We start from the raw sequence: 24,931 nt of genomic DNA, 5'->3' as shown, positions 1-24,931 counted from the left end.
TACCTACTTGGATCGACGGCTCACCTCATATGCCTGACCTACATTTCGTTTCGCGACTTATGCCGCACGCCGGTTGCTCTATCGTCTGTTTACATCGTCACAAGCTGCTAATATACCTCAACAAAAATTATCTGTCAATTGTGACGTTTTTTTTTTTTTTTTTTTTTCCACCTCATTAACAATAATCGTCATGTCTCATATCGATCCACGCAATGCATAATTACATATATAAATAAATGAGTGTTTGAATTATTAATAGAAACAAGTTAATCGATGCTCATAAAGATAAACATCCATATAATTATTAAGTAAAGTGATATTGATTTTTTTTATCATCTAGAGTAGAATCTTAATGATTATGTAATTTTATTTATTTTTAAACAAATAATTAAAATAATTATATCGTTCATTAATTTCGTAATTATTATATAATAATTATATATATTATAATATTATATAGTATATAATAAATAAATATATAATTATAAGAATAATTAATTAGAAATTTATATATTTAATTTAAACCGAAAATCCCTACTGAGTAAAGGTCCCCCCCCCTTCCCCCTTATCCTTTATTTCCCTAATTCCCAAATTTGTCTTTAATGACAAATTTAGCTATTATTATTTAGCTATTATATATGGCTAAATATTATAAAGCCTGTATAAATTTCGATTCTGCTTTAGAATTTTAATAAAGATTAAGAATATGTTATAGATAAAATTTATCCTAAATATTTCAAGTCATTAATATTCTAAAGCAGGATCGAAATTTCTACAGGCGTGCTAAGTTCTATTTACAAATCAATTTCAAATTTGGATTGATCTCAAAACTAATTCATGTTTGTTTCAAAATATGAATTTCAATTTTAAATTCATTTTGAATCACAATTTTTTTTACACGGGAAATTTTTTTAAATTATTAATTTTGTATGGAAAATTGGAAAACAGTCAATTCTTTTTATATTTTATAAAATCTTATAGGTACTTGCGGACAATAAATTTTCATAATAAATATTAATGCAAAATAATCGTAATATTTTTAAAGTTTTATGAAGTTTTTGAAACTCAGAAAGATATCGGATCTTAAAATACATGATAAATTATAAAAACTGTAATTTTTTCTTCTTCGCGTATATTTAAAAAAATATTTATATTTTTGTAAATTCACTTCCTTTTATATTTTTTCGTAGAAAATTTAGTTTGATAAGATTACACGATTAAAGAAGTGACCACGTCTAGTCATACGGTAGATCGAAGATTTTGAAAAGATTTATTTAGTTTGACGATGGCGTTCCATTAGAAGTAAAAAAAAGTATTGTTGAAGCTGTTAATACTCGTGAAGGTACAGATTCTAAAGCTAAAAGATTTGTAATTGCTAAAAAAGATTTGAATTCATTGGCGCAGAGAACTCTGAGTGACTTTGTGTCTAAAAAGTCATTAAATCTTTTCAAAATCTTCGATCTACCGTATGACTTTCTTGATGTCGATGTTGAATTATGGCCTACTAATGAGAGTTATCTCGAAAATAAAGAATACTTTCAACAACTAAAAGTTGTCAATGATTCAGCAGAGCGAGCTGTTGCATTAGTCAGTGAATATAATCAATGCTTGACAAAAAATGAAGAACAATTCCAGTACTTATTGCAAGTTGTCAAAGAACATCAAAAAACATTCCCAAATTGTAATAAAAGAAATTATTTATAGTAATAGCGTACTGTTATGTTAAAAATATAGACAATTATATTGCAATTGATAATTCAATAAAAAATTTATCTATAAAAAAGTTAAATTTATGTAAATTTTCCTGAAACTCATAGTTTAAATTAAAATTTATCGAATTATTGATCAAAAACTGGAAATATTGATATTCGTTAATGTTTGACGATGAATATCTCGTAACGGCTTCACTTAATCAAAAAATCATAAGAGACCATTTTTGTAGAGCAGTAAATTTCCTACAAAATCATGAGTTCCGCAATCCGAAATAATTTTTTTCATCGACTTATAAAATTCATAATAAAAACGAATATTTTCCTTAAAATAGCCAAACTTCAACTATGAATATCTTTTAATCGGTTGAGTTTTTGAAAAAGTCATAAGAGACCTTTTTTGTAAAGCATTCAATTTCTCACAAAATCTATGCCACGGAATATTTTTCCAAGCAGTTGGAAGCGAGATATAAATTTTTTTATCTGATTATTCGAAAAAAATAGAAACCCGCAAAGCGGAGGACCTTCCCGTTATAATTAAGAGCTTATACTTGGAGAGAATTCTTTTTAGGTGTCTACGAACCTATTTTTCAGAGTATAAAGTCAAAAATAAATTATTCGATTTTTTTGACCCACCCTAGTAGTTAGACAATAAAATTAAATATTAAAATCATATTTGTTAGCTTTGCAAAAAGTATGTAATGTTTAAAAAAGGCTATTTCATTAATTGGTACCATTTTTATTACTTAAAATGATCATATGCCGTTTTTTTACTGATTGAAAGTTTTAAGGTTTGGTACCATTTTCATGGTATAAGTAGCAGCCATCAGATATTTTCAATATACCAACTTTTAAATTAACCAAAATATAATTACTTCGATTTAAAATTCTAAAAACTTTTAAAAATTAATAATTAACCCAACAAATAATGTTAAAATACGGATATCACTTATAATAGGTATCACGATTTTGCATTAATATGAATTTCAAAAATCTGTTCAAGTATTGGTCTCGAATTTACGGTGTTCAAATACTGAGTATTTTACCTTATTTATTCTATCTTATATAATCATTTTGATTATTTTCGTTGTTAGTCTCCCGTTAAATTTAATAAGTAAAAAACAAAAACAAAAATAAGTCAAGCAGATAACTAGATTTCTTGACTCGATGGCGAGTTGTTTGTTTAAGTCGAAAAAAGTAAGTTTAAAACAACTTAATAATTTAAATTTAAAAAAAAAATTTTACAGGAAAGTCTAATTTAAAGTGACAAAAAAAGACAAATAATTATAAAAAATCTGTAATACTATAAATCACTGAAAAAAAATTTATTATTTGACAAGAAACTATTTAAATTTTAATTTTATTAGTGATTTATGACTTAAAAATAATAATAATAATAATAATAATAATAATAATAATAATAATAATAATAATAATAATAGCTGCAAAGAAATAAAGATAAAAAATTGAATAATAAAATAAAAATATTCAAGTAATAAACGTATCATACATTTTTTATATCTTATAGATATTATTCATCTTAAATTATTTATAACAATCTTGTGATATATCAATAAAAGACAAATTTATTAGCTTTATGCTATGCTAGTTTAACTACTACTCCCGGGTTGTTCACTCCCGGGTGCAGTAGTTGCATGATTGATGCAGTAATTAAAAATTATATTTTCACTTCACGGCATTTTAGAATTGTTTGTTCAACTACTACTGCTTTTATAATATATCTTTAAAACCTTATAAAAATAAAAATATTATTATGTTTTTTTTTATGCATCAATAGATTCAAAATTGTTTATATTCTCATCAGAAACATTTTTTTTATCTAATAGATAAATATTTATTTATTAAAAGTCGGGTTGAATACGTTTTACTTTGAAAAATGTTCGACTGCTGGGTATTTTACCTTAAAGTTGGAAACCAGGAATTCGATACTAATAATTTGTGATTCTCTCAGCTATGTAGGTTTTTTTTTTTTTTTTTTTTTTTTTTCCCCGAAAAGCATGTTTTCATTTAATCTAATACTAATACAAAAGTGATAATGCAGTATAAAAATACAATGAAAAACTGTGATAAAATAATAATATAATAGGACTAGCTGTTACCTGCCCGCTCCGCTGAGCGCTTTATAGAATTGCATTTTTAGATCTAGACTTGAAATTTCATTGGATTGTTGTATTGATTTGCACAGACTTCAAAAAGCATTGAAAGCTTTAGTTAAAATCATTCCAAGTCTCATAAGTGAAGTTGAAATCTGTCTAGCTTCAAGTGCGTTGAATTTTTCTTTTAGTTAAAATTTTCACAGTGACATCAATTTTTCATAGAAAATGAATTTAACATATTTTTTACGAATTCTATTTAAATAAGTAGCCAAATTTATTTTTCACATAATGATAAATAAAAGACTCCTGACAAATTTGAAGTCTGTAGGAGCTACAGTTTAAAAACGAAAATTTCTTATTGTTAACGTCTCCGCAACACCCCTTGCGGTTGGAATTTCATAAAATCCGTTCTTAGGTGATCTCTTCTCAGCGAAAGAAATATTCCTACCAAATTTCAAGTTTCTACGCCTTATGGTTCAAGAGATATTGTGATGAGTCAATACATAGGTGGAAATCTCTTTTATATATATGTATAGATTAATCTTTCTTAGCTGGTCACATGTCGTAGATCTCGCCAAGAGTCTTGATAAAATGGTACTTATTTGAGTGTCGAGAACATGGTAGTTATTTAGGGGTTGTGTAACTCATCTCTTGATCTCAACATGTAACATTGTATCTAATATGTTTTAGATTGTATTCGATTATGTTTAGTTATGTTTTTTACACCATTATGTACTAAAGTCAAGACACTACTTTTTCTGTGTAATTGAATGTATCAGGCATCAATTAGACTCATCAAAGTATCTATACAAAATAGAAATATAATAAACTTCTTATATATTTTTACAATTAAAATAATTCTAACGGCAGACTATAAGCAGTAAATATCAAAATAAAAGATCCTCATCTGCTCGGAATATTAACCCAGTACTTAAAAGTATTTTTAGCTCTCATTACGTCAAAATTAATCCTACAATCATATCAATGAATAGATATAGAAAAAAACATGACATTAAATTGAGCTGTCACTTCCCAATTGTTTTAATTTTTTTTTAACAAATAAATTATAGCAAAATAAAATTATTCAAAAAAATGGACTTGTAGAAATTTTAACAAATTAAAAATATAATTTTTTAGAACAAATTTTTTTGTTAAAGAAAATTAAAAAATTATCATGTGACAGCTAACTTTAATGGCATAAAAAACCTTGTTTTTGATTGAATTTAAAAGTACAAAAATTGTATTGATTTTCGAAATAAATTTATAGTTAAAAAAATTTTAACTCAAGATAACGAAATAAAAAAAAAATAATTTTCTTGACTTGAAAAAATTTGGTTTTCAATACAAGGCTTAAAAATTTTTTCTTGGACTAAAAAGAATTCATACAGTAGCAGAGAGAACAATCTAGTCAGTATTTTTTGATAAGACAATTTTAAATATGGGTAAAAAAATAAAAATCTAAGTAATAAATTCTATGTAATTGGAATTAATTATTTTTAGAACTCGGCAATTTATGAATCTATAATCCGTGGAAAGTTTATCACGTCCAATGTCAAACCGCCCGGCGACTTTCGCACTCTTTGATAATCATTACGTTTATGTTATACTTTCCTTCGAATAATAATATCTATATCACTTATAGATATAACATATAACATCACCATTACGTATTATTATAAAAAATAAAAACATATATGTATAATAAAATAAATTAAAAAAAAAAAATAATAATACCATGCAAACAATTTAATGATTATAGTTGGCTGAATGTACAAATCGACTTAATGTTAAATTATTTATTTGTAGTGGTATATTTATAGAGTGTTATGCGTCGTAGTGCAGGTTGGCAACCTCGTGTGTTGCGCGTCGGTTATGCAATAAATATGCGAATACAAACACCAACGAGCATAACTATAAACACACAACAGTACTGTACACTAAAGTAATATGTTATGTTGTGATAGTGGGGTTAAAGCGTGAGTACAAGTTAAACGTAAAGAGTTAAACCAAGAATGAGACTCTGAAAAAAAAGAGAGAGGAGGTTCTACGATCTCTACAAGGACGTGGCAACCAAATAGAATGGAGAGTGACAGTATTATATATAGTGAGAATAGTCACCAGTATGAGTCAAGTGTTTAATGAATGAAAATAAATTACAAATTATTCATTTTTTTAATATTGTTTTTTATTATTTTTTCATCCATTAGTTTTTTCAACCATTTCTGTTATTTTTCATACTTATGTTTTATTTCTCATTATTGTTATCATAATTATTTTCGAAAAATAATACAACATTAATTTATTACATATTTTCATTAAATTATTACGAAACTGCTTTTTAAGCGGATTATTACAAAGTCGGTGAAAGCGCCAGACTTGAGACATCTAGAATCACTTACATTACACATTAAATTATAACGGAGTCTCTACTTTTGTTTACTAAGCGAGCGGCACACACGTGCTCTATAGATGATGCAGTTTCCTGCAATCGATAAATTTCTTCTTTATCTCTTCATTTATAAATTTTATTTATTTCATTAAGAAAAAGCTTTTTAAGAAATTTTGAAGAAATTATTTGCCTTAATTTACGCAAAAAAATTTTATTTAATTCAAAAATATTTCTGTGTTGATTTAAAACAATGAAATTTTTATGACAGTAATTTTAATTCTCATGTAACTTAAAATTTTGAAAAATAATGAATTTTACAATTTCCACACTCTTAAGTTAAAAATTGACTTCTTTTTTTTGTGCATAGAGTAAAATTAAAGTAAAACTATCAAATTTTTTCTCCGTAAAATTAACTTCTTTTGTATAATTCAACTTTCATCAAAATTAAACTGAAATCAGCAGTTATCTGATGATTTTTAACTCTAATTTAAAAAATAAATATGACATTAAAGTTAGCTGTCACTTGACAATTTTTTTATTTTCTTTAACAAAAAAATTTGTCCTAAAAAATTATTTTTAAAAAATTGCATTTTTATTTTATTAAAATGTCTACAAATCCATTTTTTAATCATTTTTTTGCGATAATTTATTTATTTAAAAAAACTAAAAAAATTGTGAAGTGACAGCTAAATTTAACGTCATAGAATAAATTAGTTTTAAATGATTGCATTAATAATTTCCTAAAATTTTATAAAGTGTAATTTTTTTTATGAGTTAAATTTCGATTACTAATCTATTAAAATTGTTATTAATTATATACTTAAATAAACAAAGAAAGTTCTTTCTTATTTAAAACTAAACTGAGATCATGAAAATTAACTTAGCAGATAGTTGATAATTTTAAGAATTTTTGTGACAACTAAAATTATAAAAAAAATTGACATCTAGAAATTAAAAAAAATTACAAATGCAATTTTTTAAAAATAATTTTTTGGAGCAAATTTATTAATTAAAAAAAATAAAAAAATTGTCAAGTGACAGCTAAGTTTAATGTCACACTGACATCTTGATCTTGACAAAAAAAATTTTGAAATAAAACCCAACACTCATCATCGACTAAGTCGGAGTAAAAAATTGATTTTTTTGCCTGTTTTAATCGATAATAATTGTAATTACAATCATTAGACCCATGACTGTATGTATTACATTGATAAATAGATAAAATAGTAACAAGTTAAGTAAACGTGGTGAAAGATTCGGTAGCGATCGCAGATTGTCGGTAATACCCGGCAAGTATTACAATTGAAATAATAGTGGGGAGTGTTGTCCACCAGGAGGGATTTTAGAGACGGAAAGGAAGGGAATCGCCTTGCTGGGAAGGGGTGCGCCAGTTAGCGGGGCAGAGGGTGAGACGAAGCACTCGACCATCATTCGCGGTGGCGCACAGTTCAGTGACCCGCCACAACGTCAACGGTATGGTGGGGATTCTTGACATATTGTGAGATGCCAGGCTTGCTTTGGTGATCCCCAAAAACACCTCTTCTCTATCATATATGTACATTTGTTCATTCTATAAATTGTCAATTATTTCCTCCGTAATCGCATTATTATTAAACAACCGAAGTATTGTTTTGTTTAATATTAAAATATTGTACTCCAAATACTGTGCTATGTTATGTTATGTTATGTTATTATTTAATCCATTTTATTCAAATTTAAATTAAATGTTAAATACTAGTGGACAAATAGAAGTGTAAGTTACATTATTAGGTGCGCGTTTAATATACATAAATTATGAGAACTTGATTCACAAATTACATATCATTATATTTATTATTATAGATGGTGTTAATAATGAAAATTAAGTTAGCCGACATTTCAAAATTTTTAGAAATTTTTTTTTTTGAAAAAATTTCACTTAAACAATTAAAAAAAAAATTTCACATGTAAAAAACTATAAGTGCAATTTTTTATAAATATCTTTTTAATTGAAATTTAATTAATAAAAAAAATCAAAAATTTTTAGACATTTGCTAACAGTGTCATTGTTAATATAATGTTTGTTTACTCCAAAAATAAAAAATGTATTTTTTAAAATAAATTCAATTCTTTTTGGTACTCCAATAATTAATAAGCTATATTTAGTGCCTGAATTTAAAACAAACAATAAATAAATAAATAAAATATTTTTTTTTATATTTAAATGTTATTGGATATGTGGGATGTAACAATGTATTGCATGATCAGTGGATATACTCTCCGTGGATTATTCTTACTCAGTGTTGTGTCCGAGATTTATAAAAGAGACACAAAAAGATCGTAAAGTAGAAAGGGTCTAAGGAGAAAGAAAGAAGGATGCAGGAAGAGATGTTGGTTGGTTCGTGAGTAAATCCATGTGTATACTCATGATCGAGTAATGTATGGGTGAATTGGTATTACTATAGAGTATAAAGTCATGTGTCGTGTGGGAGTTGGAAAGTGCCGCTTACTAACGCTCTACAAGTTCAATACTTTTTTTTATAAATTTTATCTTTATTTTTTTTAATTACAAATTTATACATTTATCGTTTTTTAAATTTTAGATTTTTATCAACAATCAATTTAAATTCATAAATATGACTACTGATAAGTGACAGTGGATGTATTTGTGTTAATTTATTTGAACACTTACAGTAATGCGAAAACATATGAAATTTATATCAATTATTTATATAATATAATTTAAAATGATAAACATTGTTTTCAATTATCTGTCAAGTGTAATTTTAATTTTGAAACTCTTGAAGTAATTATAAAAAAAATTATGTGAAATTATTATTCTTATATTAATTAAGGCAGTTTAATTTTTAAGTCATCTACTTATTAAATATTCGCTAACTGTAGTAATTATTTCAGTCATAAGATGATACTATTTGTTTTTAATTACTTTTTCGATTTACTTTGACAAAAATCTCAATTAAATTTTAAGAAGATAATAATTTACTGATTATTATAAGTATTAATTAATGAAAAATCTCATTGATACAAAATTATGTAAATAACTTTTTTTCCAAATTTTATACCCGGAATTACAAATTTTTTACATTAATTGAAATAAAAACAACATTATTTGTAAAAAAAAAAAAAATAAATAAAAATAACAATTTGGAAGAAATAATTCTCTGCAGCTGCAGGCATCGTAATGTGATACAAGATAACGCGAGAAAATGCCCGTGTGTTGAGTGACTGTACTTTGAGTTCATCGTTCTCAGTTATGTAATGTTTGACTATATGGTGCAAGCGCTTCGACGCTACTGAGAGTGCCGCTCTCCATATACCATATTACCAAGTAGTAGAAGATAAAGATAATACTAATACCAAGTACAAGTTAAAGTTAATTATTGTAGATTTTATTGAAACTCATGATTTAAAGTATTTTTATTAATTGTTTTATGATATAACATAAAGTGGAAAAAAGTTATTCATTAGAATATGTTTCGATGAGAAGGCTCAATGTTTTTACTTTGATTAAAGTACTTTGCATTTTTTATTTATTTTATTGCTCCTGATAGAATTTGCTTCTATTTTTTAGACGTTAATATTATTTTATAATTTTTTTTATAAAACTAATGTATAAAAATTAATCCATGCAAATTTTTTTTTTTATTCAATTAAATTAAATATTGAATACTTTTATAGAAATAAAAAAATAGATACTTTTTAAATTTTAAAAATAACTACACGGAAAGAACAAGATGACACTGGATATCATTCCAGATTATACTGAATGAAAATAAATTTCAGATAGTAGCTAGTATAATCCAGATTACAATGAGTATAATCCAGATATCACCCAGTATAATCTGGATTATACTAGCTACTATCTGAAAATTTTTTTCACCACAGATATCACTGAGTATAATCTGAGATGGTATCTAGTGTCATCTTGTTCCTTTCGTGTAGCATCAAAATAGTTATTTTTTTTTCACTTTTTACGCTTCTTATATATATACGCCTTAATTATTATAAATCTGATAAATGAAATAATAAAATTAGCAGTAGATGAAAGTAAGAAAGAATCGTATGCGAATGCAACGACACGGCGATAAAGTACAGTGTAAATGGAGGGAAATTTATCGGTGTTCGAAACGTCGACTTGGGGCGCCGACAGCACGAGTCCACAGCCTCCAGAGGCAAGAACGCGATCCTCGATTCAAACAACTTCAAGTTCTGATAACAGTTTGCTGGATGACCGTAGAGTCCAGGTTAAATCTATCCGAGGTAGACGAGCTTCTAACTATACACATTATAATTCAGTGGATACTGAAATCCATAAAATAATAAATATAAACCGAAATATATACACGGAAAAAAAATTTATTTGAATCAAATAAATAATTTTAAAGAAATTCATTTTCTTGATTTGGGTAGAAAAATTCTTAAACTAAGAGATTTTTCTTATTTCAAGTAAATTTTACTTGATTCAAGAATTTTTCATTTGATTCAAGTCACTTTTTTTCTGTGTATACTTTAATAAATTGTCCATCTGTGATTTTTCGAACAGATACCAAAGTTTAAAAATTATATTTTTTAAATCTTTCCAGGAAAAAATTTCTTATCAAAAATATTAAAAATATATCCTGAATTGATATGATAAAAACACATGTGTAAAACAATAAAAAAAAAAATTTTTTTTTTTTTCAAACTTTATAAGAACTGTAACTATAAAAGTATATTGAAAATGCTATGTTGTTTAAATTTTATTTTACAAATAAAATAAAACAAGCTCCGTGAAATTTAGAATTGAAAAATTAAACAATAAAGCTTACACTTAACTCGTGTCAATTTTATGCAAATGTGTGAATTATAAAAGTAAATAATCAATAGTTACTTCATGTCATATTGCTTTTGTTTACGGATTACATATAATCTTATTTCATCTGTCGTCATAGATAAAAAGTCAAAGTTTCAAATTTAAATAAAAACTTAAAGTCATTTTTACGATTTTCAATTCTTTGCATAGTTCATTATTCATTTATTTATTTATTATAAACAAATGGTAATAATTGAAAATTTATTAATTACAGCCCAGATCGAGATAATCCCCTGCAAAGTTTGTGGCGACAAAAGCAGCGGTGTACACTACGGTGTAATAACCTGCGAGGGTTGCAAAGGTTTCTTCAGGAGGTCACAGTCATCAGTCGTAAATTACCAGTGCCCGAGAAACAAAAATTGTGTGGTAGATCGTGTCAACAGAAACCGGTGTCAGTATTGCCGGTTACAAAAGTGCCTACGACTTGGCATGTCCAGAGATGGTAAGTTATTTTAACTATCAATAACTCACTAAATTTTTCTTAAATATAATTATGTAATTGTGGATGAAATATTCAGTGCTTAAAGAATAAAAATAATTTCTATTCAGTTGAAATAAAAAAATCATGTTATATCAAAGGCGCAGATAAGACTTTGCTTGATAAATTCAAAAATAATAAATAAATAAATTATGCATACAACTATTTACTGGAACATTAAACAAATTTGTTTTTAACCTCGTTAAAAATAAATATTTCATAAATATAATTATTATTAAAATGAATAAATTTTAAAATCATTAAACTTTAAAGTGACTTGCAATGTTTCTTTTTAAATTTCAAAATATTAAAATTTAGAGCTTCCTGTATCTTTTAACGAATACTTTCTCTCTATTTTCGTCTAACTGATGCATCAGGCATCTCATAAAATGTCTTCAATTTTTCTTTTTCAGTTTATTTAACGTTTAAAATTATTTATAAATTCGTTTATTTATAGATATTTTTTATTGAAAATTATAAATACAATTTTTTAATTTCTTATAATTTTTATACAGAAGTATTAAATCATTTGATGAAAAATTATCATGTAAAAAAGTAAATAATTTCTCAGTGTATTTGCAGCAAACACATGAGTAAAGTGAAATGTTGACTCACATTTAATATATCAAGAAAATGAAAAAAAAAAAAAAAATTATGTGTATATATATAAATTTAAAATATACTTTGGTGCATTCGCCACGCGCTTTTGCTGGGGTGTATGACCCCTTATCAACATTTTCTTCTCGCCAAACGTCTCGCCCCTTTAATTTACTTGTTAGCTTATCAAGACAAATGTACAACGACAATATACTTCTGTTGCGTATGCAAGCAAATGTATCGATAATGCTCGTTATACACAAAAGAAAATAAAACAAAAAAATACATTAAAGTAACAGCGAATTGCAATATTTTTATTATTTCACTGCGGTGGCTGTATTAAATTATAATAACTATTTTATAGACTTGTATAATAGCTTTATCAAATTTCATTATGTTTCAAGACATCGGTACACCACTTCCTGCTTCTTTGTCCACCGATCAGTTTCGATAATATAAAAAAATAAAAATGACCATTAACTTGCGGTATACTTTTAATGTAAAATATTATTAAAGATTCATTAACATACCTTTAGTACAATAATTGTACATATTTTTTTTTCTTTATTTAAAATTCAAAGTCACGTCGGTTTCCTAACTTTATTCAACTGTTGTCACGCAAGATAAAATGTAACGGTAAAGATTCGAGAGTTGTGGTGTCCAAAATAAGCATATACGTAACGGTAAATAAAAAATAACAAAAAAGGAGTATGGACAAAGAAAAAACAAAGTTAACGGTTCGATTATATCAAAATATTTATGTACAGCCAAAAATGAAATCTATTAAAAGTAAAGAAAATTTTTAAAAAAATATAAAATTATATGTAAAGAAAAAAATTTAATGACATGGTGAATAATTGTTGCCTCACGAAATGATGAAAACACGCATTGTCTTCAGGCATAGAAAACCTAGCACACGTGTCACAGTCATTAAACGTATAGCCGCGAGGAAAGGAAAGGTGAAGCGTTGACATTTGCACGTTAAAGAGAAACAATAGAGACTCTATTTACTCTCCATACTCTTCTCTTTAACGATAATCGTAGTTTCCAACCAAGCACTATCTCACCCATAAATGGCAGATGAATGGTAGCAATAAGACAATAAACTCAACTGCGTCCTGAATATGTCTCATCTAGATTAGAATGTAAAAATATTTAAAAAAAAAAAATTATTCAATAATTACAACTATGAATTTGTTATTTTTTTTAAATAAAGCTGTGTCAATTGTTGGTTTACACATCACACTATCTTATCGATTGATAGTCTCTCAGAGATCATCAACCACTCCTCAAGAAACATGCTCATATGTAATATGTTTTTGTATGATATTTGTATGGTTCCATTGTATACTATCAAGCTATATTTCTGTCTATTTTTTTTTTTTTTTCCCATAAAAAAAGAACCGCAACTAAAGAAATATCGAAAAACACTCTCATTACAGTTTAGTTTACTATATCCATACATTTAGAATAAATTTCATTTTTTATGCAATTATTATTAGTTATGAATGAATTGTTTTTGACTTTTTAGATTCACGAGATTTTGCTTCTTTTAACTACATCGTTTTATATAAAAAAAACTACAGTTCTTCATACGGTGTTTAGTTTTCTTAATTTTTTTGCTTATTTTCTCAAAAGTCTTTTTTTTTTCTTTTTTCAGACACAGAAAAAAAATTAACTTGAATCAAGTAAATAATTTTGAAGAATTTCATCTTCTTGATTTGAGTAAAATAATTCTTAAACTAAGTAATTTTTCTTGGTTAAAGATAATTTTACTTGATTCAAGAATTTTTGGTCTTGAATCAAAGCAATGAAACTCTTCAAAATTATTTTCTTGATTTAAGAATTTTTTTCTTGATTCAATTTAATTTTTTTTCAGTGTATAAAAATCATCCGGCAACTGATTCCTATAAAATACAAGTGAGAGTAAATTCAGTGGACAATTAGTAACCATTACTTCTTATGTTTTTGACTTCTTTTTATGGCTTTAAAAATTAAAAAATGGTTTTTTTAATCGGTTTTAAATTGTTCAATTATCGCTGCAGTTAAATAAAATTTTACTAAATTATTACAATATTAAGCATATTTTTTCAATAAACGAAACAGTAAAACTGTTAAAAATTTTGCAAGTAAAATATCACCGTAAAGTTTCTTATAAATTATTAAAGACTTTCAAAAATAGCTTTGGTTAATATAATATAGTTTATTATGCATAATCGAAATCTAAGAATAAAACATACATACATTCATAGACTGTAACTGAAACGTTTTGCTGATAAAGGGACTTGCCTAAATATAGCTAAAGAAAATGCATAGAGGCCGTGTGTTTCTTCCTGGTGGCTTTTCTCTTTCTTTCTCTCTTCTCTATATATTCAAGCTCATATATATATTCTCTTTTTTTTTACCTCGGTCGATCACCCCTTACTATACATTACATTATTTCTCTTTCTCTTCCATACAATTATTGAAATGTCTTCAACTTTATATATACTATACGTATATATATAAACTCCCCCACTTCTTTACAAAACCTCCGTCGACCAGACTGCGTTTCAGCTGGTCTGACGTCACGTGGTCGAACTCATGCTTCTTGGTTTTTCTTCTTTCTTTGTTGACACACAGCTAAACCCACCGATATAATATCTCTACGGCTGCACACTTGCATGAGTGTTTATATGTATCGTGATTGTATATATTTATCACATCACATTACATTACATTACATTATATTATGTACAAAAGGATTTCTCAGGGGTGCATTAGTGGAATGTCTTCTGTCTCTCTCATAAATTCATGACGTTGTCTTCTCTCCTTCTGTGACGTCACACGTCAACTCACCTCGCTTCCGCGTTCCCTCGAAACGCATGCGTACTTATTTCTTCAACGTCATCTGTGTACTCTGGGTGCAACGTTAGGGGAATAACTTCTAGGGTGTTTAAATGATTTTTTTTTTCATTTTATTTTTATACGTAAAATCGTAACAAAGTGATCAATATTTTTCATCTATAATTTTTAAATTATTTGACTAACTTAAGAAAAAATTTATTGAAGAAAGAAATTGATGCACAAAAAGTTATTTATAGCGAAGAATATAATTAAATAATTGTTAAAATTTTATTTAAGCCTATAAGGAGTATGTTTAAAAAAATCTTACTCAACTATAATAAAAGAATTAACGTTACGTTTTATGTTTAGATACTTGAGATAAATTTTATTAGTTTTCAAATGGCACTTGTTAACGACAACACGCGAATCATTTGAAATTAATGCACTTCGCTTTATTTATTAATTACAAGGATCTAACAAGATGCTAAATTTAAATGAGTGTGAAGTAAATAGATAGATCATTTTTAAAATTTTTTATGCAAATTAAAACTTTGTCATTTTAAATAAAATTATTAAAATTGGGAAATTAATTAATTTATTAATTAATTAAGTAATTTATGAAAGAAATTTTAAATAAATGATAAAGAGAATCAAAAATTGATATTTTTTTTAAATTACAAACGAATCTCGTTATGAGCAGTTGACCGCTGCGGAAAAGTGGAAATGTGAAAATTCTCAGTTATATATCCCTACAACGCTGTATGTGAGTTCATAACGCGACTCGACTGTATTTGGTTTTACAACTAAAATATGAAAACGTAAATTAGAAATTGTTATATGAGACTGATAGGTCGACATTCGTACTAACGATTTTTAGTCGACATAAAACTCTCCTTAACGTTAAAAGCTTTAAAACCAATGAAAAAATATACTTTTCAATATTAAAATGATTAAATTAATGATAAAATTCGAAAATATTTATTTTGCGATATTTTGTTTTTAAAAAACAGGTCTTAGAATTTCTATAATTTTTCATAAAAACTATCAGACATCTACCCTAATTACACTTGTGAATTTAACTTTTTATTAAAGGTAAAAGTATAAGAATTCCGATTATTAATTTCTTTTTATTCACTTACAAAGGAAGAATAAAATAGAGTGTGATAAACAAAAATAGATCAACAAATCGATAATCCGTCTATTTTGTTTTACTACACTTTTGATGCGCCATTGATTTTTATTTATTTATTTTGTTTTTTGTATTATACAAAACATTGAGAGTTACCCTCTGGCGTTACGCTGATGTAACGATTGACGTTGATATTACTGAATTGCATTTCATATCTCATGTTTTGTTCTCACTAACGATCCGTCTATTTTTCACCGCTCGCTGCTAGATTACTGAACCAATTTTTCTCACCCATTTTTTTTCTATTTTTTTAACAGAAGATATCGATTCTCTTGTGGGCTGTAAACTTTACAAAATTGAAAAACATTGAGGTTTATCCGATTTTTTTCTTACTTAGCTAATTAATGCTGATAAAGTACGATGATGACTTTAAAGTTTCGTTAATGAGAAAATTTTTTGCTTTATTGGAAAACATATTAATCATTTTATTGATAATTTTCTGTTGTGTGTTTATTAATTATTAAAATATTTAAAAAATTATAAAAGCTCAGGCTTTTGTTTTAACTAGTTCCATTTTTGTTTAATGATCGCTTCTAATTATGATTACTCAACGAAGAAAAAAGGAATGGTTAATTAAACAAATTTATTCAGTTAAAAAAAAAGTGTTTTCTGTTTCTGATAATTTCCATGACACTACTAACACTGATTTGTAGATAAAGTTAATTTATTATTCCCTCGTTAGTTCATCCACAATTGAATTAAAAAAAAAAAAGAAAAAAGCATTTTGTTTATTTATTTTTATCTACAATTAAAATTTATTTAAATCGACATATTATATAACATTAAATAAATTTTTTTAGCCGTTAAATTTGGACGTATGTCAAAGAAGCAAAGGGAGAAGGTTGAGGATGAGGTGAGGTTTCATAGAGCGCAAATGAGAGCAGCTTCAGAAACAGCACCAGATAGCAGCGTCTTTGAACATCAAACTCCAAGCAGTTCAGATCAACATCACTCTTATAACGGCGGGTCAGTATTCTTTAAAAATTCTATCTTTCTTTCTATTCATTTTTTTATCATTATCATTATACATCCCATTTACATCCACACAATTAATTTTTTTTTTATTTAAAATTCATTTGCAAAAATTTTTTGTTTTTATTAAATTATCAATATGAAAATAAAATTTGCACAATGCTTGATTACACTTATACAATTTTTAAATTTGAATTATTATTTTGTGTCAGCGCAAGAGTAAGTAAGACACTATCAAAACATAGAAATTCATTATTTAAATTTGACCTATGAGTTAATATTAATAATTATGTACTATGTCTTACGCAACAACGCTCTGTATGATTTTTTCTTAATGCAATATTTTTTTTCTGACAAATAATTATGGTAATTGTTTGAAAGGGGGAGTCCACTTTATTTTTATGAATCAATCATTAAAAACAGACCGTTAAAAATAAATTTTTAATTAGTTTTAGAATTTTTAATGTCGACCAAAAATTATCAATAAAATGTAGCGATTTTTAATTTTTTTTTTTTGAAGTGAAACTTCTTTAGACGCATGAAGAAAAATTTTTACGGATGAAACGCAATAATAATAATTTTTATTCTACTCGTAATTACAAGTAATATAAAACAAATTTTTGAAAATTTCAATTATACAATTTTTTAAATCATTAAAAAAAAAATTAAAAAAGAAACAAACAATTTCACACTTCTTTAAAATCAATGATTTTCTTAGTGGAAAGTTAAAAATTGTAAATAATTGTTAAAAAAAAAATTTTAAAGTCATTTTTACCAATTGAAATATTGTGGACGCTACTTTCAAGTAACTATCGTAATTATGTTTAAAACATGTCTTTCTTAATCTAATAAAAATCTATCATAGTGTTGTTAATGAAAAATCTTATGACTTAACAATTTTATACCATATTCTTCGACTTTGCTCATAGACATCACATGTTCGTCTTTCATTAAATATAATTTCAACTACAAATAAATATTGTATACAATAAAAAAATTTTTTTTCATTGAAATTGAATATGATTTGTCAAAAAACAAAAAAAAAAGAAGAAATGTAGACATCATTATTGTAACGGCGCAGCCTATTTCTATCCCGTCACACCCTCACAAGCCTTTTGTACAGAGAACGAATGACATCATGTTTAGACAGTGTCTCTCATTTTACTCTCAAATGATAAAAAAATTAGTCTTAATACTTCGTCAGTAATTTATAAATAAACTTTTTTTTTATGCCACTTCCGTTTCCTAAAGTTAATTTCTAAAAAATATTTTATTTGTACATAGTCTTAAGCATGAAGATCATTAAATCATAAGTAAAGTAACAAATCACCTTATCGACAGCATCATCATTTCAGGACAAAAGACGTCTCTCTTACAATATAATAGGATAATCATGTATTGAAGAATAGCGTTAAATCAAAGATAAGCCTATTGAAGGTTTTATATTTTCATAAATTAATTAAATACTTGATTCTTTTAATCATGTTTGGATTTTTGTTTTGTTTGTTCGGAAAAAAAATTTAGCTACACGTACGGGGGCAGTGAATACGCATCTCCTGGTCCTGGAACTGGAGGATCTGGATATTACAATCATCAGGCAATAACTAATTACGAACTGAGTGCCGATTACGTCGATAGTACAACTGCTTACGATCCAAGACCAACCCAACAAGTCGATCCAGTTGCTCCTGACACACCTTCCGTTACGGCTACTGGAGTTATGGCCAGTGTCGTCAACACAGGTAAAATAATTCTTTTGTTATTGCAATTTACTGATTTTTTTATTTATTTATTTTTTTTTCTTTTCAATAAATTAAAAAGAAAAAAAAATTTTTATCTATACTAGTTCTTATTACCGAAATGTGATTGTGAAAATTTTTAATACGTTGCAAATAATTTATTACAATCCGAATATTTATTTTAAACTAAATCAAAGATTTGATCAAAAAGACTGAAAGGTGTTTGTGAAATCAAACTAAAAAAATTTTGATTTAAAATTAGATAAGTTGATGATAGAAATAAATTATTTTTGTCGTATTTATCAGGATATTTATTCTAAAATAATAAAAATGAATTAACTTCGGGTAATTATTTTGGGAAATTAGTCATTTTGTTAACATCCAAAAATGTAAATATTATAAATGTTCGAAGATAATTAAACAAAAAATTAGACTATCATGTAATTTTTTAAATCCCGACGTTTTGGTTGTTTATTCAGTCTTCAAGTTCATTAAAAATCCATGAAAGTATAGTCAACATGTCTACACAGAAAAAAAGGTTAACTTGAGTCAAGAAAATATTTTTCTTCCTAATTATTTTATTGAGCAAGAAAAAAATTTTTTTTTTTGACACAAGAAATTTTACTTATTCCAACAAAATTAATTCTCTTGCTTCAAGAAATACGTATCTTGATCTAAAATAATTTATTTAAGTCAAGAAAATCTACTTGTTTTGAGAAAATTCAGCCTCTTGCTCCAAAAATTTAATTTTTCATTGAATTAAATTTTCTTGTCTTCAGAAAATTTCTCTCTTGCTCCAAAAAATTAAATATCTCGATAGAAGTAAATTTTTATTAATATTTTTATTGATTAAATTGTCAAGTGGGAAGATCAAATAATATTGAATCATTTTTTTCATTCAATATGGATAATTGCACGCTAAAATAATATAAAATGTGTATCAAATATTCAAGAAAAAAATTTTCTCAAGGTGAGAAAAATTTTTTCTCAGCTAAACTAGGTAGAGCTGCTTCCCTAAAGTATCTAAAAATCTTAATTAAATATAAAAATTTGATTTGAAGTGTTTATGATAATTTGAATGAAGAAAAAATCGCTTCCACCTAGAATAAAATTTCAAGAAAAAATTATTACTAATATTTTTATTGGTAATCAAATAACATCAATAAAAATATTAATAAAAATTTACTTCGGCCAACACAACTTCGGTCTTCCTTCAGGCACCCGAAAATTTTCTTGAGCCAAGAATTTTGTTCTCCACTCAAAAAATTTTTCTTTTTGTGTGTCCAATCAATTGTTTCTTATCGATATTTTCACACCAGATTAGATAATCATATATTAGTTAATTAATCGAATATTTTAATATTCATGGCTACTGTTTCACATCTCAATATACTTGACATTTTGACTACCACAATGGATTATTTATGAACCCGAAAAAGACTGAATAAACGGTCAAAAAATCATCATATAAAAAATTACATGATAGTCTAATTCTTTGTCCAATGACCTTCTAACATTTACACTATTTAGAGAAATTTTTGGAAGTGAGTTCCACTTCGTTTTAAATCTTTTTTTTTTTTTTTTTTTTTTTAAGAAGATATGAAAATATATTTAAAAGAAAAATATTGAGAAATATTGATTTTTTTGTTTGTTTTAACCGAAATAAATGATAAATCTCACTCGTAATTACTTTTAATATTATAACCGGCCTATAAATTTAATTATTGTATGGCATATTATACTTTACCAAAGATTTATTTTTAAAAATCCTGAAAAGTATTGCCATCATTTAGTTTTAAATTCACTGTAAATAAAAATATTACTTCACTAATGTCAATACGTTATAGTAAAAAGTGTCAATAAAAATATCAATGAAGACAGGTCATTTGTACTTAGATTTTCACGTTGAAACAAAAATGATATATAAATGCTTACAATAACAACGATAATAGAAAATAATCCATTTAATGTTCAAGCAACTTTGCATTTTTTATTAAAAACTTTTTTGAGCTTGTTTAAACAATGAAATTCAATTCATAAATATCACATTACAATAATAATATTATATTATTACTAAATAACCCACTTAATAACTTATTCTTAGTACTATTGCCAATGTAACTCTCATTAAAATTGTCTTGAGACTCATATCATTTTCATCATTTTTTAAATAATGAGTGTTTAAAACGGTCATTTAATTCATTGTTTTATCCAATTAGTTATTAGTTAACAATAAACAAATTGTTTTTCTATCATGAAAATTTTTAATTTTTTTTAGTAGATTTCATAAAAATTTAACTATTGCAATGGTCCTCATGACATAACTTCCTTGATAGACCTCTTAAAATTGGAATTTTGAGTTCCGCTTTTAATAGGAGTTGTGTTTGAGCATTTCCTGACATATTTTTAGCATTAAAGATTTCATTGATTTTCATAGAATTTTTTACCAGGAGTTTTGTTTAGGCATTTTTGCTGGAATTTCAAAATTTCAAAATTTGGCCGAACAAAACTCCTGTTAAAAAATTCTATAAAAATTAAATAAATCCTTAACGCTTAAAATATGTCAGGAAATGCTCAAACACAACTCCTGTTAAAAGTGGAACTCAAAATGCCAATTTTAAAAAGTCCATCAAGGAAGTTACATTTTGGCACATCCTAATATATACGATATAACGCGGTTTGTCACGACGATAGCGTCGCCAATTTACAATGGATCTTTACTAAACTCAACATACTTATTCTACAGATAGATACCGAAGTCAAGTTCGAAGATGAGCTTAATCGGTCAAGTAATTTAGAAATGCCATGATTTTAAAATTTTCAAAATCATACAAATTTATATTTCTTCATTTTCGTACTTGAATAATTTTTGAATGGGATGATTTATCGAATTTCTGTAAATTGCATCTGAAAGCTTTTTAAATAAGCTTCAATTTGAGTATTATTATGTCCCAAAATTATGTCCTATTCCGCTATGTTAATTATGAAATTTTTAGTAAACAAAAAATTGTAAAAAAAAATATTGTAATTAGTCAGTAAATTATGACAATATAATTTGTTTGTAAATGTCATATTTTTTCTTAAATGAATATCAGTGAAACAAATATTTTGTTAAAAAATTATTATCAATAAAATATTGTCAATTTGACACTATTGAATAAAAATTTGTATAATTTCATACTATAAATAAAATATCCGCAAATATTAACATAAATATAATAATAATACTTATTATCCTAAAGTGGAAATAACAAGACTAATTAAACTCATCTTCGAACATGACCTTCATATTTATCTGTAGAATAAGTATGTAGAATAAGTTTGAAATGTGATCCGTATTCGTTATGGCTATCGTCGTTTCCGATCAAAGTAATGTTTAGATTTTTACATTTATTATGAAATCTACTTCCATTTCGGCTGCCGAATGGTACTTTTTTAAAGTGTTTTTAATTTAAAACATCCATTTAAATTAAAATAAAACAAAAAATATTTAAGAGGGAAATAAAATGTCATTAATCAAATCACATATCATTTAGCATAAATGTCATTAGTAAAATTCACCATAAGAATGCATTGCGATAATTGGTTTGTTTGTTTGTTTTCGATGGAAAAAGTGTGAAAATAATTGATTGATGTAATATTAATTGGCCGAAATTAGGAAAATCTTTGTCTGCATCAACAACCGGGAGCGGCAACACCAGTGGAAATAGTGCCGGAGCAGGAGGAGGAGGAGGAGGAAGTAGTACTGGTGGTGGTGGCGGTAGTGGTGGTGGTGGCGGTGGTGGTAATGGTGGCGGAGGAAGTAGTAGTGGTAATAGTAGTAATAATAACGGTAACGGTAGTAACAGTAATGGGGGTGGCGGTTCCGGAAGCGGATCTATAAGTGGCGGAGGAATAGTTGCCGTAAAGCAAGAAACGACGATTGAGCTTGCTAACCTTGGTCACGGCTCTTACACGATGGTCGACTCAACGACGTTCCTCAGCAATCAACAGCAGAGAGTCAACAATCCTACGGATGATGACGAAGTTCATAATCTGCCCAGTATGTCTCATGCAAGATGTGAGGCTATGTTTTGTGTCTTTCTTTTCAAACCCTCCTACTCTCACTTTTTTTTCATTTTTTCTTTGCTATAGTGTTTTATTGTTTCTTCTGTTGCACGTGCATGGTAATGTGTTTATGTCCAATTCTTAATTGTTATCATTTTCACTCTTTTATAATTTATATAATTAAATTAATAAATTAATAAGGGGGTCTTCTCGTTAACAAGCTTGATCCTGTAAATTATAACGACCAAATTATCATTCAAATTGTACTCATTTTATTGAACATTTATTTTTTTTAATTTGTGCAAAATTTTATTTGAGAAACGACCAGTTACCACCAAAGCAAAAATAAAAATTCATAGAAATTTTCTAATGGATTTAAATATTAAAATTTTTTTATTTAATGTTGATACATTTTGACACAATTTATGTTGGAAATTTTATTTAAAAAATAATACTGATATCAGCAGACGTCTAACTGTTTTTTCGTTTTATTTATTATTTAAAAAAAAGTAATACTAACAAAAAATTTTCTCCAGAATAAAAAATATTTTTGTATAAAAAATAATTAAAAGTGTGTCAATTTTTTCAGTTTAAAATTGATGCATTTTGTCAAAATTTATAGTAAAAATTTTATAAAAAATATTATACTGAAATCAATATGACAAATTTTTGATTTTTTTTTGTTTTTGAAAAATAAATTAGTACCTATAAAATTTTTTTGAATAATTGCACTTACAAATATTTCAAATTTCTGCAAGTAAAATTTTTTAAAAAGTTTTATTTATTAAAAAATGTCTAATTTATTTACAATTATTTTCTTTACAAAATCCTGAAGATTATTAGATGTATGTATGAAGATAATAAAACCTAATTGGTTGATATTTTGTACAGTAATCACTGTAATCAGTAATGTATTACCAAAAGTAGAGATTGAGTGTATTTGGAGAATACTAAGCCCTGTACAGCGAACGATTGATTTTTTTCTGCCTCTAACTAAGTACTATATACCGAAAGCAATCAATTGTGTGTTGACCTCATCATAGGATTGCAATTTCTTTTAACAGTACTCGTCCGCAAACAATAACTAGTCGTTTTCCGCACAGCGCTGACTAATCTCCAAATACACCTAACCGCTACTTTTCACAGTACATTACTGACTACTGTACAAAATAACAATATCAATGAGGTTTAACTTCCTCCGTGTGTTTATTTCAGCATCATAGACAAAAAAAAAAACATGGTAACACAAAAATCATTGCACGCTTGAAGCGCGAAATTTTTGGTTTTTTTTTATTACGATATTCAATTTGAAATTTTACTGTAAAATGTATACAATACTAAAATATCAAAATTATTTAGGCCTTCTAGGTAAAAAATTTATTTGAAATTTAAAAAAGCTCTTTACACCCGGGTAAAAAATAAACATTAGAATAAATAATGTAACCCTCGCATCACAACTATTTTTGAAAAAATGAATTTTAAAAATCTTATCTGAACAGATTTACAAGCTAGACAATCTCGTTAAAAACCCGTGTTCATACTGCAAGCAATTGAAGAGATGACCGGATATTTAACGAGTGTAACGGGCATTCTTTTACGTGTTGAAAAGTTTAAACTTTCATGTCTTAAAAACTGTTATGATATGGATGAAATATTTCTGGGAGATTTTTTTAATTAAAAAAAAAAAAAAAAAATTAGTCAAATCAATGAAGATACTTTATTTAAAAATCATCATCAGAATTTCTCTAACAGTTTATATTGAAATATATTGATTATTTATTATTTTTCATTTCCATTTTTATTCTCATAATTGTGATGCATTTTTATCATTTAGGTATTTTAATTTATCAACAGTACCGTTAAATTATTATAAGCATAATTTTATGAATTTAATTACGTATTAAAAATAAAAAAAAAAAAATAAAAATTTTTATTAAAAATATTTTTTATGCATGACGATTTAATTAGTTGATTAAATATTGGCGCACGAAAATTTACAGCTAATGATTTTAAAAA

General features: G+C 26.2%; 1 protein-coding gene across 7 annotated transcripts in view; it reads left to right on the top strand.

The window, feature by feature from the left end:
• The window catches only part of Hr3 (nuclear hormone receptor 3 ROR-beta), a 104,279-nt gene that overhangs the window by 73,943 nt on the left and 5,405 nt on the right, over positions 1-24,931 (top strand). For 3 of the 7 annotated variants that reach the window (XM_074238997.1, XM_074238958.1, XM_074238988.1), the window contains 3 exons: positions 11,282-11,509; positions 16,958-17,123; positions 18,654-18,871. In XM_074238997.1, coding sequence (XP_074095098.1) covers positions 11,282-11,509; positions 16,958-17,123; positions 18,654-18,871 — 612 coding nt within the window. Of the gene's footprint in view, positions 1-8,337; positions 8,597-8,956; positions 9,001-10,157; positions 10,476-11,281; positions 11,510-16,957; positions 17,124-18,653; positions 18,872-22,526; positions 22,929-24,931 lie in introns of those variants that run through there. The other 4 variants (XM_074238973.1, XM_074238964.1, XM_074238981.1 and 1 more) reach the window with 4 other exon arrangements.

Source organism: Cotesia typhae, unplaced genomic scaffold, assembly GCF_013202065.1.
Source record: "Cotesia typhae breed Kobodo isofemale line unplaced genomic scaffold, CoteBio_Ctyphae contig_11, whole genome shotgun sequence".
Lineage (NCBI taxonomy): Eukaryota > Metazoa > Arthropoda > Insecta > Hymenoptera > Braconidae > Cotesia > Cotesia typhae.
This window is presented reverse-complemented; position numbering and strand designations above follow the sequence as displayed.